Source organism: Astatotilapia calliptera, chromosome 11 (assembly GCF_964374335.1).
Source record: "Astatotilapia calliptera chromosome 11, fAstCal68.1, whole genome shotgun sequence".
NCBI classification, from domain to species: Eukaryota; Metazoa; Chordata; class Actinopteri; order Cichliformes; family Cichlidae; genus Astatotilapia; species Astatotilapia calliptera.
Genome location: NC_137432.1, coordinates 17907379 through 17923939, shown reverse-complemented (window position 1 = coordinate 17923939; position 16561 = coordinate 17907379). Strand labels below are relative to the sequence as shown.

General features: G+C 42.6%; 1 protein-coding gene across 14 annotated transcripts in view; it reads right to left on the bottom strand.

Moving 5' to 3' along the window:
- The window catches only part of rims2a (regulating synaptic membrane exocytosis 2a), a 157004-nt gene that overhangs the window by 41640 nt on the left and 98803 nt on the right, over positions 1-16561 (bottom strand). For 13 of the 14 annotated variants that reach the window (XM_080307861.1, XM_080307860.1, XM_080307862.1 and 10 more), the window contains 6 exons: positions 15687-15755; positions 13316-13454; positions 10534-10650; positions 7912-8097; positions 6442-6548; positions 6088-6120 (listed from right to left, as the gene is read on the bottom strand). In XM_080307861.1, the coding sequence (XP_080163987.1) occupies positions 6088-6120; positions 6442-6548; positions 7912-8097; positions 10534-10650; positions 13316-13454; positions 15687-15755 (651 nt within the window). The remainder of the gene's footprint in view (positions 1-6087; positions 6121-6441; positions 6549-7911; positions 8098-10533; positions 10651-13315; positions 13455-15686; positions 15756-16561) is intronic. The other variant, XM_080307871.1, reaches the window with a different exon arrangement.

The window sequence follows — 16561 nt, the reverse complement described above, 5'->3', positions numbered from 1 at the left end:
AGAGCTACTGGGTTTTTAGCTCAGAACAGCAGATGTTTTATGTTTTATTTTAAAGCCACAATCCTAAATCTGGTTCTGTTGTCAAAACGTACCAGCAAGCGGCATAACAAACTAACATAAATGAGGCTTAACTTAAAGGAAGGTGAAGGCGTGCCACCATGGGAACATTTCAGGAACACATTTCATGCTTCCTATACATCCATGGGCAAGGATCAGGTGTCATTTAAATAACGCTGTTATTTGTACAGTGCTGACAAAAAAATCAGTAAAGAAATTAATATAAAGGGTAAGAAATCTATAAAATGTATCACTATTTTTTAAGGCGCTAGAAAAAAAACCCCAAAACAACAATCTTTTGTGGGGGTTTTTTTCATAGTTTTAAAATGTCAACTCCAAGATGCACTGCAATACCACACCAAGCAAGAAGAGACTGAAAAATAGAAGGATGCCATCCAGAGGCTGACAAAGACACCTCCTGTTAAATCAAAGGTGTGTCCGTGTGTGTCTATATATATATATATATATATATATATATATATATATATATATATATATATATATATATATATATATATATTAGGGATGCAAAGGTACACAAAATTGATGGTTCGGTTCGATACTTTGGTGTCACGGTTAGATATTTTTTCGATACAAAAAATGTTCATGCCTTTTTAATTTGTCATTTATTAAAATTATAAATATATATTTTAACTCAACTTAAATTTAATGTTGCTGAAACAACAAAATAGAAAAATCTATCTGATCGAGAAATTACTCATCTTTGGAAAAATAGTTTATTACAGAGAAATGTCTCTTTCCAAAATAAAAGCTATACTATACGCTTCTTCTGGGCTATATTCTCAGCAGCATATTAAACATATCAGGTCCCCATAAGGAGAATCATGTGCTAACGGCTGTCTAAATGACTCGGGTAAAGTTTGTAGCATGCGTGCTTGTTGTTTTTGTCTGCTTCCACTTGTCTTTGCACTAGGATGATGTCGGTGTAAATGTGCAGTCATATTCGTTGTGTTCCCACTAGTGCTGTCAGCGTTAATCTTGTTAAAATGACATTAACGCCATAACGCGGCAAATCTCCGTTAACGAGTTACCGCGGATCGCCCCGTGCATGGGGCTGGACGCTGTCAACAGGTTAAAGAGCTAACTTCGCTAACACAGTAATTCTCACCAATGTAATTGAGCATTGCGTGGCACATCTGACATACTGTTTTACTTTAGTCCATGACTCGCTTACCATCAGGGTCATGCTTCACATGAAAACCAAAATAGTTCCAAACGCCAGATCTGAATCAGGGTGGGGGAGGTTCAATTTGCCATTTTGCAAAGAGCTTAGCTTCTGTCTTGCTAGCTTGTGCTGCACTCAGTGGATCTGCACTCTACAGTGCAGCCTAGGCGGAGTAGTTGAACGCAGATCCACTGAGCGCTCAACACAGACAGCATCGTCAGAAGAAAAGTTGATCAAATAAATAAAAAAAATTTGTATTGTTCGATACATATGCGTACTGAACCGAAAGCACTGTATCGAATGGTTGAATATCGATACGAGTATTGTTGCACTCCTAATACATACATATATATATATGTGTGTGTGTGTGTGTGAGGGTAGAATCCAGTTGAAAGAGTCCACACAAGGACAAGTCAAAGGAGCTTGCAAAGAAAAGCATCTGGACGTTTCACCTCTCATCCGAGAAGCTTCTTCAGTTCTAAGGTCAAATGGTGGAGAGTCCCACATTTAAACCCAGTGGGAGTAACCCCCCACAGAGGGACAAAAGGACCCCCTGATGATCCTCTAATCACCTGAGTCAAGGTGTGAAAATGGGTGTGGATCACAATCAGCCAGGGTTTCGGGTGTGTTCATTGTGAAACCTGGCCCCACCTTATCATGCGAATTCCTGAGGTCAGATGGCCCAGGATGTGAGTGGACGTTAAGGCGTCTGGGAAGGGAACTCAAAACTGGATTATAGATGGCAGACAGTTGGTGTCGTAAACCCCCGCCTCTGTTCAAAGATGGTCGCTCACAGTGGACGTAAATGGCTTCTTTCACTCCTCTTTCAAGCCATCTGTCCTCTCTGTCCAAAATGTGAACGTTGGCATCTTAGAAAGAGTGACCTTTATCCTTAAGATGCAGATGGACTGCTGAGTCTTGTCCTGTGGAGGTGGCTCTTCTATGTTGTGCCATACGGTTGTGAAGTGGCTGTTTGGTCTCTCCGATGTGGAGGTCTGGGCATTCCTCGCTGCACTGTACCGCATACACCACATTGTTAAGTTTGTGTTTAGGAGTTTAAATCTGGGACTCTCCGCCATTTGACCTTAGAACTGAAGAAGCTTCTCGGATGAGAGGTGAAACGTCTTCAAGTAACTTAAAGAAGTCCAGACGCTTTTCTTTGCAAGCTCCTTTGACTACGATGACCTGGATGACTGAGAACCTTAACAGACACACAAGGACAAAGTCAGCAATTCTTCACAGAAACCATATTCTATTAGAATACTTTCAGTGAGTCCATGAGCAATAAACAGCTATAGTAGATACTATTATTATGCAATATTTTATTGCTACAAGCTTCGCTAAACTTACAAACTGAAGTAAATACTATAAAACAAATGACAAGTAAAGCAATGACTGTTTTTGAGCTGGTTCAGTTTAGCTTTGAAATGTTCCTGAAATATTCAGTCAGTTAAGCTTGATACTCAGACCTTTAGACATATTTGTTGAATTTCAAAAGACAAATTTTAAATCTTTTTTTAAAGGCTTGTATGTAGAAATCATCATGCTGTGTACAGGGCTGATCAGACAAGCATGAAGAGGCCTATATGCAAGATTGATGCGCTTTTCTCTTTTTGACCGGGTACTTGTCTGGTTAGATACGTTGATTACTGTTCATGTACTCATATGAGAGAGAGTAAAAAAGACTTGTACCCTATCAGACCGACCGACCTGTGTCAGTGAGTGAAGGGTAAGGTTGCGTCCCACCATCAGACAGAGAGCCATTCAGCCCTCGCTGCTGGTCCTCCCATGTCACCTCTAAAGCAAGACATACACATAGATATACACACACACACACTGATTTTGACACCATTAGGAGATCTCCTTCCTGCGCAAATGTTTATTCTTCTCTATAAAATACTTTCTATGTCTTCATTTATTGATACATTGCATAATGAGCATTTTGTGTATTATGCTCTGTACCAATAATAGAAAGCTGCTGCAAGCATAAATTAAAACAAACAAACAGATAAGAAAAGGGCATCTTTACTACTTCAGCACTGAAATCAAGGACAGCTCCTTATCAAACATTATGAACTTTGCTCCATCTGCTGGCCAACAGAGGTAACAGCCTCTCAAATAAAAAAAAACTTAAAAAAAAACATTACACTCTGCAGTACTGCAGCAAAGTGTAATGCACAGGCAGCAGGAAATGCTGTTTATGTGGAACACTATCCTAAAAATGTCTCTATTCACCTTTACTCCATTACGCCATTTTTATTACTGTTTTTGGCAAAAAAGGACAATTTTCTTTGCACTAAGCACCAGTTATGTTTGTAAGAGACTGCCAGTCTTAATGTAGTGCATGAAAAGACTGTGTGCACAAGAGCGCAATAATCCATGTCTAATTGAAATGATTGGCAATTTCACAATGGAAATGGAGAGCTCTGTCTTTGTGAGGTGGAGCTGAGCAGAATTAATTAGTATTAAAGAAGAGGGCAGATTAGAGCTCTGAGGCCACGCTGGAGGCAGAGAAGGGCAGACCAACCAAACTTCCAATCACAGCACTCTGTATGCATTAACATCAGTTACACTACACACAAGTCTCTAGTTTGATCACGCAAATAAAGTCAGAAGGAACGGACCATGCTTTTTGGGTGGGAGATGAAACTTGGGCGAATAAAACACTTTGGTGCGACTGAGAGCAGCTCATCATCAAGGACCACAGCTGCTGCTAACTAATGTCACAGAAGGACCAAGAGAGCCCACACAGCAAAATCACACCATCACACTGCTCGGAAGACTTGCCTTTCCTCCCATTTACCGGTGGGCCTTGGGGTTTTTCCTCACTGCCTGCTGCTAGTGGGGAGACAGATGGAGGTTCATGAAATGGTGCAGCACTGAAACTTTACACTGTACGTCACCGTAATATCACAGCTCATTCCACTTGGGCCCAGACGCAGATGCACATATGCCACACAAGTGTGCACGCACGCACACATACGCACATATACCACAAGATCTGATGTGCACAGCAAGCGTTATTGCATAGAACTGCCGTGAGCTACTGGTTAATTATTCTGCTCAGTGTGTGATTATCAGAAAACATAGTTTTATAATATGCAGTTGTACAGTTATATTGACAACTCAACATACAACCATCTTACCATCCAAAGACACCATTAATTAACCCTGTTTAAAAATACAGTTTCCTTTTAGAGACCTTTCATGAATATCCAATGTGCCAGTGAGTGCTATAGCTGTCACAGTGTTGAGTAACAGCACCACACAGTCAAAGGACAGAAGCGTGCCACGTAAACAGATGGGAAGGTAGGAAGTAGAAACCGTGGGGAACTCCAGTTTCTGCCAACACTCTTGCCGCTCATTCAAGCCTGGGTTTGAATGTACTATACAACAGCGTGTACTGTACAGCACTCTCGAGCAAAACGCAAACTCCACACACTTAAAATGCAGAGGCTCACATCCGCCGTGTTTCATTTTTAAAGATCTGCCATGACACAAGAGTAAAAACCCGCCGCGTGTTCTCAGTGATAAACACACCTGGATGATCGTTTTGGGGTTCAGGCGCCCTGGGCTCTTCCCCTGTTGCCACACATAAACAGATACACACATACAGGACAGTTAATGTATCTGCCAACTAGGCTTATATCAATATTCCAGCTTCTCCCAGGAATAATACAATAATATGGATCCAGTGTAGAAAGGTCCACACGCACACAAAAGCACAATCAGATTTGCTCAGCATAAGCCAAGTGTCACACAGCTCTGTGGGAACCACGGCGCAGGGTCGGATCAATGCTTCCCCTCTGCCCGTGCAGTGCCGCTGTCCTATAAGAAATAGACTAAAACACAGAGCAAAAGAAGGAGAGAGTGAGAGAAAGGAGAGAGATGTGAAAAGGCAGAGTGCCTGTCAAAGAAAAAAGGAAGAAAAAAAAAACAGGAGTAAGCGAGGCTGGGGGCAGGTATGAAGAGGAAGAACAAATAAAGGTGACACAAAGGAGCAATGGAGAGGTCCAGACACAGAGAGAGCTTTTGAGTGATAAAAAGATGGCAAAGATACAAAAAAAGACTGGGACTGAGAGAGAGCGAGAGCACAGGGGAGAGAGCGGGGCTGGCTGGCAGCTGTACAGAAGACAGGGAAAGGCCCTTGTGGACTCTGACAGTGATAAAAGGGTTGTGTGAATACTTTGACACGTTCACCAGAACTGCACGAGCTTCTTCTCTCCAGATTTATCTCAGTCGTTCCCCACAAAGCTTAGAACAACCCTTTTACAGCATCCAATTTAAAGACACGTGAAAACAATCATTGCCTTCATCACAGTGCTTCATATCACAGTTCATTACAACAACACGCAACAATTTGCCAGAGGAGTGCTGAGTAACACTAAGGACTTCACATGCCTCTGTACAATGTGAACAAATGCAGGTTTTGCTGTAATTGTGAAAATTGTGGAGTTTAGCACAAAATAGCATAATATTTGCTTCGGTGACGTATCTCAGCAGTCCAAATGTTTTAAAAATCGAATTATTTGCAGACAGTTAGTAATGATATCTGGTGTGTAACGCAAAGCAAAAGAACAGCAAGGCTACAAATCAACACAACACTGGTACGATCAGTAGGATCAAGGCACCACGATGGCACAGGACATTCTAACTGCACGTTTAAACACAACTGCAACGGGGGGGTTGGAGGAGGAGGATTCAGTATGCACAGATCAAGTTTAGCCTCCACTGAACTGAGCTACCCGCCCTGTTGCAGACAGGGTTTTGGCTTTTGGAGGGAGGTGCAGCTCGAGCAGCAATTCCCAGTCCGAAAGACGAAACCCGAACATTCAGGTACAGACCTTCACGAGGCTCTGTTCCTTCGTCTCCATCTTCTGAGAGAGGAATGGAAAAGGAACCGAGCAGAGATGTTAATGGATGGAAGGCCAAAGTGAAAACCCATAAAGCAATGAAAAATCCTTGTACTTTTGAGACTTCTACAACTTCTACCGAAGCGTTCCACCAGCTAATAATAATTATCCCTTTGGTCAGTGACACCAAAACCAAAAAGCTCTTCTTGTGACCCACAAGTTCGGGTCATAAAATAGTAACTTTATCGCTTTAAAATACTGAATATATGAATGCTCAAAATAAATTCAATTAGGTAGACAGTAGCCGTGTAATTTAAATTTAAAAAAGACATCCAGGTGACTTACTTCTGTCTTTGCCTGCGGGTGGAAGCTGTGGGAGTTGCCGACCTCGTCTACTGGACATAGGGGTACTTGTGGGACTGGTCTGGACGGACCCACTACGCGGATGTGCCCTATATGACAAAAAGTAGCAGACAATGGCATGAGACATAAAGTAGGAGCTCGATGTAGGTGTTGCAAAGAAGAGAAAAGCGTACATTTGATCGGAGACGAGCAACATGAAAAGTAAAACTATGTTCTTTAATGGAGAGCCAATACGTGATTTAATGTAGTTAGCTGGGGTCATTCAATTATTTACAATATATGTAAGGTCACATGTAATTTAGTCACTGCCAGACACAGCAGAAATCAATCAGTGATAGAAAACTCGCTGTTGACTTTATCTCCAATATAAAACCAATGCACACAGCGGTGATGTTTTGGCACATGGCATGGAAGTGGAGGGCTACATCGACTGTAGGGAGCTGAGCTGCAATAAAAGATGCCAGGAGTGAATCGCATGTAAAGTCGACTCATCAAGCTGCAGGAGAGAAGAGTTGAAATGCAGAAACAGCAGACCAGTGCGACCATGCGTTCAGACTGTCCCCGCAGGCTTCCAACTCAAAAACAAAAGAAGAAGAGGAAAGAGGACAAAAAAAGTAAAAACAGAATGCCATCCGAGGACAAACGGCATCAGTTGATGTTAGTAATGAAATCAAAGTAAAATGTCGGCCCATCACTGCTATACTCACTCAAGCGTATGAGCAGTGTGTCCCAAATTAAAATTTTTCTTTTTAATAAAAGGAGTCAGCAAGCTAGCTACGGTGTCAGGGTCATCGTGCCCGGGATATGTGTAAAGAAAATACAGCACATCCACTGGTGCTTTTGGAGACAAAACAGAAAGTGGCGTGTGACAGGTGGAGGTCGGTGGAGTGAGGTGAGCTGAGGTGAGGTGAGGCGGGGAAGCGGGGGATTAGGAGGGTGGGAGGTAGGTGAGTGTGATGTGGTATTTTTGGTTTATTCTGGGAGTTAGTCAGGGTCGGGGTGGGTGGGAGCTCATGGGACAGCTTCTGTACGGCTTTAAGCCTGTAAAGGTTTTAGCTGTACAAACATTTAGAAGAGGTAGAGCATCTCTGGAGGCAGAAATATTCTTACAGGTTGATTTAAAGCTCAGTGTGAGAGTACAGCACTTTTAGCTAGGCTGTCTACACGAACCCTAGTTGTAAAACCTCGGTACATGCTGCACATCCCTTGTTAAAAGCAGAATATTAGCCTTGATGTTTCAAATGTGCTTTTCGAGAGTAAGGTTTATTAAGAAAAATAACAAAAAAAAATCGCCCAAACAAATCTTGAAATACTTATTAATGTTTAAATTTTCTGTTGAAATGATTTCTCCCTCCAGTGAAGCTATGCTTCTGGGAAATGAGTGTACAACTAAAAAGTACTGTCTGCTTCTATGCCACGTTGGCTGGCTCTGATCTCTGATCTGGGTCACACCTCGTCAAGGCAGGTGAGGGGGGGGCGGACCTCCCAGATGGCAGAGAAGGCATGGACCTCATGAGCGAAGAGTCGTGGGGGCGTTCAGTGGAGCGTGAGCGGGACGTGTGGCGCTCTATAGTGGGCCGCTGGTCTGCAGAGCGGGACCTGCTGTGATACTCGTGTCTATCCATGGCTCCGTGGCTCCTACAGAGGTTGTTGAGAGACAGGCAGGCACTCAGTGTGTCTCCAGCAGGGCACGGACAGTAAGGAGGGCAAAGAAATTTTCTGCACCCTCAAAACTCCAAAGGATCATGTGGAATCCTGTATTTTTAATTGGTATAATCAATCTACTACCAATAGCATAGATACTTGTCAGAAGCTAATTGGGTGTTATGTCAAGTGTGCCTGATTTGCAGGTAGTGATCAAAACTACCTAGAGATAAAGACAAAATGAAATGATTCCTAAACTCTTAAAACACACATTATTGTTTATGACTCTCCACATGAGGCTAATTTACTTTATTTAAAGAGCAGACAATATGGACTGTGCTAGGTGGCTCCTGTGTGCTTTGCAGTCCTTGGTGGAACCAGTGACTTAACTGTGAAGTACTCAAGACGTGTGCAATGAACAAGGACTATGTGCTGTCTCTCTGTAGGTGATAGGTGAGCATTCTGTTTGAGCCAGAGTGGGAATGTGAGGGAAAAGTGACTGCACTTGGATTATTTTGTCTGTTATATTCTGCAAAATGCCCAGGCAAAAGAACTTTTGGCACAGTGACAATGAAGGCAGATTCAGATGATCTGAAGAGCTGTAGGGGAAAAAAAACAGGTGAGGTTTCTCAGCTGGGAAAATTACTGACGAGGTACAGAGAGGAAAAAAAAATTTGTACAGAAATTCATTGATCAAGAAATAAATTCACATATTAAAAACAGTGAAGTGAAAAAGGCACCTCAGTCTTGAGAAGCAGAGGGGATTTTAGAGCATGCTGTTTGCTAACCTTTGTATGTATGTTACCAGTTTCGATTCACACACCGTGAGTAATAATATTTTATAGTTTTTGTACTTTCATACAGAACAAAATAGTATTGAAATGAACCGCTGCACACACTGTTTGCTAAAATGCAAGAAATGCAAGAAAACACTATAGATATGTGGGAACGTCTTCAGTCAAACTGGGTTCTAATGATAGCAAATACTTTATAAATAATTTCATTAGATCAGTCCATTTTGTTATTGCCATTCAGTGTCTGTAGTCTTCTCAAGTATGAAATATTGTCCAGTAGAGGAAATGTCCTGATAAAGGCTCATCAGTCAGTGACCTTACACAATCTATACAACAGTCATTTACTCTCATCATCACCGGGTCCCGTTCTCATTACGTGCTACGGCCAAGAATCTTTCAGTGATGTGAGGTTACGTCTGTTCAAGCATCACATTATGTGTAATTCAGTGGACGCAACTGTAACACACAAACTGCTCTGCTCACTAGATTCTCACAGGAATGTTTGTTTTCCTGGCTCGGGAAAGTTGCTGTATTCATTCCTACATGCTGCATACTGTACAGGCTTTGTCCTGCTTTAAGTGCACTCTGGAGGGTTGCACTTAAACTACAGAACCATGAAAAACCTTTTCTGCAGGCAAATCACCCAAAACTAAAACATCTGGCAAAAGGCTCCAACTCCACTAATGCTCTTTGTTGCTAGACTCTTTTTTTCCCTCATCCAAGTGGCTTTTGTGTCTGTATTGTGCCCTCATTTCTTTTCAGGTCTTACTATGCCTGACTGCAGACAGAAACAAACTATCTATATGAAGAGTGGAGGGGAATCAACTGTAGTCCTCTGTTGGCTACTTTCCTTTCTCTGTCAGTTTAGACAAAAGGAAAGACACAGAGAAATAGATGGACAGCTCTTGTTAATGGGTATCTAGGTTATAGGCTTAGCCTGAAGTCGGGCCAAGCCAGGCCTTAGGGAAACTTTGTGACAGTTTTATAAAGTCAGTCGGGCTCTTGGGCTGAGTTCAGAAGACTCATCAGTTTTTTTTTCCTCCTGGAGAGGAGAGAAGTAGCACAAATGTCACGTTATTCCTGACTGGAAGCCAGATGGCAGCAGGCAAAAGACTGAAGCATGGTGCACCAGTGTGGGTCGGGAATTGATGGGTGTCAGTAGGCCTTTCTATAGGTGCTTGAAACAGCCCAGCAATCCATTCAGACCATATAGAAGAAGTCAAAAGGCCACTCTATGGATGACTGTAAGTGCAACTGTCAATAGCATGTTAAATTAAAAAAAAAAAAAAAAGACAACATCAATAATAACAAACACCACTGATCAACATATGGCTGTTTGCATAATGCGCATGGGTACACAATGACATCAACAAAGGAACAGTCAAGTGCGAGCCAGCACTTACACAGCCGACATCAGCAACACAAATAGCTCTGAGCCTCATCGTACAGAGGCAGTTGTGTAACATAACTGTACAGCCACACAACCTCAGAGCCGTGATGACTCCTTAACAAAAACCGATATCAGGGAGGATATCATTTTCCGTCATCACCTGTACGATCACGGATAAATTAAAGACGGATGAAGAACAACTTCAGGAGACCACAAGACGGCGGGCGCAGCAGCGCGTGTCAGTACCTCTCGTAGTCATAGTCGGAGGAGTAGGCGCCCTCTGAATAGGCACGGGTCATCCTAGTGGAACGCAGTAACCTGACTGCTTCCTCGCGGCAGATCGGATACACACGATGGTTGCGGCTGCCGAGAAAATATCACAGCTGGTCAGCGCTCGATTTTTTAAATTTTGTTTCACCACATGGGGGAGGCAACATGACAAAGAAGCTGGAATTCAGATCTCAAAACTGAATACAAAAGTACACTGATGCGCTGAATGTACCCATACGACTGCAGGGGAAACCACCTCTGCTGGACAAAACTTCACAACCACAAAACACTTATCTATTTAACAGTATGGCCAACAGACGCTCTTTTAGTAAAAAGACAAGAGACAGACTGAACTTCTCCAAAGCCTGCATTCATGCACATGATTTATTCTAGAAGATTTAAATGCTTATATGATAATGAGATGGTGAGAGAGAGCAATGCTGATACTGGATGAAATGTATGGCTATTATCCAATCAACATGATGCACCACGGGAAAGTAAACAGTTCTTTATATATTTAATCTTTGGCAGAAGAAATGTATACTGATACACATACACACAAAACACTCACGGCACTGACATTGAACAGGTCAGCTGAAGTGATTTACACCTCAAATCCACAAACCCATGTGGCTTTTTAAAGCATGCCATGGTGTCAGTGCTATATCTTCAACACCCTAATGGAAGCTTTCCTCAAAAAACAACCCAACAAATAAAATATATAAAAAAATAGGCTTGTGGGTTGGTGCATGGTTGGGGAGGGGGTTTGGCTGGCTGGTAACTAAAGTAGCAAAGGTGGGGCTTCATGCAAGCTCTGGTAAAAGTCTACCTGGGGTCCTTCTGAGGGTCATCAATAGGCTGAGTATGTCTGGTTCGAGGTAGGGTGAGAAAATGGCTGCAACCACATGGAAGGAGGAGAGAAGACAGAGATGGATCTGAGATGTTGAAGAGACAGAAGAGAAGGAGGAAAGGAGAGAAAGACAGCAGATCGGAGACAAAGATCATACAGGCGGACAGCCGGAAGGGGGAGGAAACCGAGGGGAGGTTGTAAAAGAGAGAAGCTCACAGGAGAGAGGTTAATGTACACGATTCAGGGTGGAAAAACTGGTGAGGAAGATGAGAGGTGAGAGAAAGCCGAGAAATCGCACGGCGAGGAGACGACTTCCTCGGCTCTAGTGCACAGACAGATAAAAATGGTACACAGAAGACGCCGGAAGAGAAAAGCACAGTCCGAACCCCTAAACCGGTCCCCTCTGCTCGACCATTAAACTACTTTAGACCGTTTAATAACTACAGATTTTTTTTACATACATCATTTCCCAAGAAAGTCAGAAAACATTAAGTGTTAAGAAAATAAACCAGCAAGGCTCACAGAAAGCTATGAAAGCCATTTTTTACAATATTATAGGATACCTGGGAGAATGCCAAATTCTCTGTGACATTTTCAACTGTTTTCAATAAATAACTGCAAGCTGTTAATTGAAGCAGCTGAAATACACTCAACAGAGCACCGTCCCAGACAATTTAGATAAGTGCATTTTCTGCATCTGACACTGATTTAGCTCCAGCTTCAGAAGTATCAAATAAAGTTAATTGGAAAGGGTGCAGGGTGGGCTGGGGGTGGGAATAGCTCCGACCAGGCGGTGCCAAGGCCACAATTGGACACTTGGAGCAATATTTTCCAAAGCTCACAGAAAATAAGTGCTGATGGAGGATAACTGACCACTCCCCCTTGACCACGTCTTCCATAAAGATAGTGAAATACAGTACATGCAAATCCTGTATAATGTGCTCAGCACTGGCAACATTTCTTTGGCTCCCAATGTTTCCTGCAGAATTTCAGTCTCTCGATTCAAACTTGTGCACTTGTCTTTCAGGAGTGTAGTCTCATCCGAGGCTGGTGCTCATGTGGAATTTTAGCTTGTGCCAATGCTATTTTTAACTCTAAGAATGATGATTTTAATCGGGTATTTCCTGCGCTCGTTAATTCTCACTTTCTTATTTGGAAATAAGGAGTAGATGAAGATTGAGGACACAAGTAGGGGAGAATCCACACTACTGTATCAGGAGGACCCTGAATAAAAAAACAACACAAAAAACCCCCCACTACATCACATTAAAGATGAAAGTGCGGACAAAGAAGAAGAGTTTAAGGCAAAAGGCGTTGTGCTGTGGTGTATGCATACATAAACAGCTCACTGTGTACTTACTCGTCTTGCGCTGGTCAGCATTTACACATTCATGCTTAAATAAGTAGATGCATGTGCTGCACATAAGTGTGAGCTGAAGTGTATGCGTGTGTGTACCGGTCAGGTGTGCAGTTGTCGTCAGACAAACTGTGGTGCTCCACTCTAGCAGAGGAACTGTACTGAGAAGGCCTAAGGTCAAGTGCTTGGTCCAGACTTCTGCTGTGTGACAGAAGTGGACTGATCACCCCTTATGTATGCTACATACTGCCCCCTGCTGTCCAAGAGGCACGTGGCCTCATGTTTAACAGAGGCCATGAGAGGAAACGGGAGAGACGCTGCACACCACAGAGGGTTGAGGTGCTATTTTGAAGTAAATATAGCAACATTTGGTGCTACAACCAAAACAGGTGGCGAATTTGAAAGTAACCTGAAACAGCATGCGTTTCAGCTAAACTAGTGAACCTATTTTTTTGTCGATTCCAAAGCATGGAAGCACAACACTACGATGTACAAAAGACCTACCAAAAACTATACATGTCGGGCCTTTGGTGCATTGAGCAACTGGTTACCTGGAGGGTGGGGGAACGCTGGGAGAGCGCGACCGCACCCTGTTTATATCAGCTGACCGAGAGCAGTGGTTAGAAGACATGACCTGCTCGGGGACCGACAGCGTGGAGCTCTGGAAGTCTCTGCCATTTGGCCGGTAGTCTGTGAAAACAACAATGAATAAAGAGAAGCAGGGGGTGGAGAGAGCAGGAGAGAGAGGGTACAGCGTTATTTAAGCGATTCCTTTATTCCCTCACAACACCAGAGATGCTACTTGTATGCTTTTTACTTGAGTTATTTAACTAACTACATATGGTTAATGAACAATAATGAATGCTGCTTTTGCAGACTTAGTTTGACCACTGTCTGTAATAACTAAGAGGAGTAAAGCAAATCTTGGTCAAAGCTAAAAGCCATTCTGCACAGGTGACAGACTCATTTTGATATGCTGAGTCTTTATCGTACAAAAAATGAGGAGTGGGTTTCCATAAAGGTGTAAGTCATCTGCTGTTTTAACACTGTGCATTAAACATGAAAATAGCCTTTCAAAAGAATCTGAAAGATTATAATGAATTTTCACTGGTAGACTGATTAGTCCATTGAACTTGAAAGAGTTCATTAACCGATAATCAGACATGGCTAAGAGCCACGGTTAAGGTCAGTGCTTAGAACTATTAATGTTGATTGATATTCAATAGAGTGTATAGAATATTTAAAATGAGTTAAAGAAAAGCCTGATTCCAAGTTGGAAAAGATGGAAAGGTAAGAAAGAAATGTTGACCTTCACTTTAAAGGAGTCGCATGTTAATAAGATTTTCTTTTGTGTGTCGTAGATAGAATAAAATAGATTTCTTTAAACATGTCAGGCTAAATGACCCATAGAGTAAATTGTCATATTCTCCAAGCCTACCATTTGTTTATTGACATAAACAAATACAAGCTACAAACATTTGAAAAAAAAATGACCACAATCCACAATGTCTTCACTCCATTATGATGTAAATTAAATTTTCAAAGGAAAACATTTGTCATTTCTTTAAAAAGATGCTCCACTAGTGAGCTTCCTGCAGCGCAGCAATCAACTTCCATGCAAAGCCAAATTAAATCTATTCTTCCTCCTGACATGTTGCAGATGCAAAGAGGAGATTCTTTGTTGACAATTAATAGGTTTTAACAGGAACTGGCTGCAATGGTGCAGAAAGAGGCAAAAGAGCAGAGGGTTAAAGCAACATGAAACATGTTGCACAGATGTAAAAAGTCTTAAAAATGTTCAGTTGTAAGGCCCATTTGTCTTCTACAGTAGCTACTAGTAGCTATAGTAGCTGTACTGTGTGTACTGTATGTTCTGTAAAACAAAAGTAAAATGTTTTCTTCCCCATTTGAACTGTGGAAGCAGATAACGGCAAAAACCGCAGATGAGATGCAGTGGAGCCCGAGCAAAGGGGAGGGAGCAACCAGGGCTGAGTGAAGGGGTATTCCTTTCACTGTGGATGAAGTGAGGGGGTGGGGGTGGCTGGCATTGTGAGAGGCAGTGAGGGGCTGATGAGAATTTTAAAGAGGCTGGAGGAGGATTTCCCTCAGCTGCGGTATCATCGGCAGGCCGGTCTGAATGTCTGTGTGTGTGTGTGTGTGTGTGTGTGTGTGTGTGTGTGTGTGTGTGTGTGTGTGTGTGTGTGTGTGACACGCAGTTTGCTACAGAAACTGTCTATTCTCCTGTTTGTTTTCTCACATTTTTCCACTCGCTTCTTCTGTGTGGTGAGTGATGTGAAACGACCTACAAACAGTGCAGGTAGCTGTTTCCATCAAGCTTAATTGCAAAAAAAAATATAGCATGTCCCGTGGTCTTTTTGTGAAAACTGAGAAGGAGAACTAACGATTATATAAAGACAGGCACATGTTGCCCTCAAACGCAACCTTGTGCTTAAAATTTAAAGGAAGCCTTTTTTTAAGCCCTCACTGTCTTTTTCAGCATAATTTTTCTTCCTAGTTATTATTTCATGTGAGCAAATTTCAAGCACTTCTCAGTCTTTTTTTCCCCTTCCCCTGTCTTATTCTCTCTGGCTGTTAGCAGCTCTGTCTCTGCTTTTCTGATGCAGCGTGGGCGTGCTGCTGAAGCCTTAGCAAGGACAGCAACTAGCAGTGCAGAGGCAGACAAAAAAGCCCTCTGCTCCCTAACTGTGCTGCTGCTGTTGTTTGCTGATGGGTTGCAGGATCTTAGCCCGATACTGCGAGATGTGATGACGTGTGTAAGCATCTTTCCGGTGGCGACGTGAGTGAGGTTAGCTAAGTACATTATTAAGAATCGTAATGCAGCTCTGGTGAAATGGAGTGGATTCGATTCACTTACGCCACACAACGATGACCTTCTTAATATGGCCTTGAACTGTTTATTACCTGTTATTACCCCAACGCCGTCTTCACAATCATAGTCTGAGATCTCACTGTCACTTATCCTTTGGGATCCTTTGAGAGAAAGAAACAGACCAAAAGGCAAAGAAGCAGGAAAGAGGAGATAGAGGGGAGAGAGAGAGAAAGAGGTCATTTTCATTCCCTTTTTCATTTATTTAGATGTTTGTTTGTTTTTTTTCAAATAATAAGTCACCCCTGCTCTGACTGTAATGCTCACTGGTCAAAGTGAACCCTCCAACTAAAACAAATAATGCAGCATTTCGCCGCTCGATCCCAACAAGAGCAGCCGATCCTTCTTCATCTGAGCCGTGGCACTTTGAAACGGCGCAGTCAATCATTCAGTGCACACGTAAAGGTGGAGACGGGGAGAAGTGATAGGGCCGTGTAGCTCTTTCCTCATCCTTCCCCCGTAGCCTTATCACCCCCACTCCCCACCCAACGCATCCCCACCGCCTTCACCGTTCATTCAACTTAAATCAACTGGACACGTGTGCTTTTTCAGAAATGACAAGTGCTGCACTCTGGCAGTGCCGCTCCCAACCTCTCATCTCAGTTGGCTGAAAACTTTTTACAGCTGTCAGCTCTTTCACTTCACGCTAACACCAACACCCAGAAAATCGTCCTAGTGGGGGAGCGAGCCAGCCTCCCGTGGCTGAAAGAAGCAGCGGAGTGAAGCCGTATGGCATAACGGACTGCAGCGCAGTCCTCTTAAGCGTGTTAGGAGGTATGAGGGCCAAAGACTCTAACAATAGTAAGACAAGGGTCAAAAATATCCTATATAAAGAGTATTGTATATTTCATGCATGCAGATAATCAAATATTATTTTCCTCTTTTTATTTTTTTGAGTAAATATGCCAAC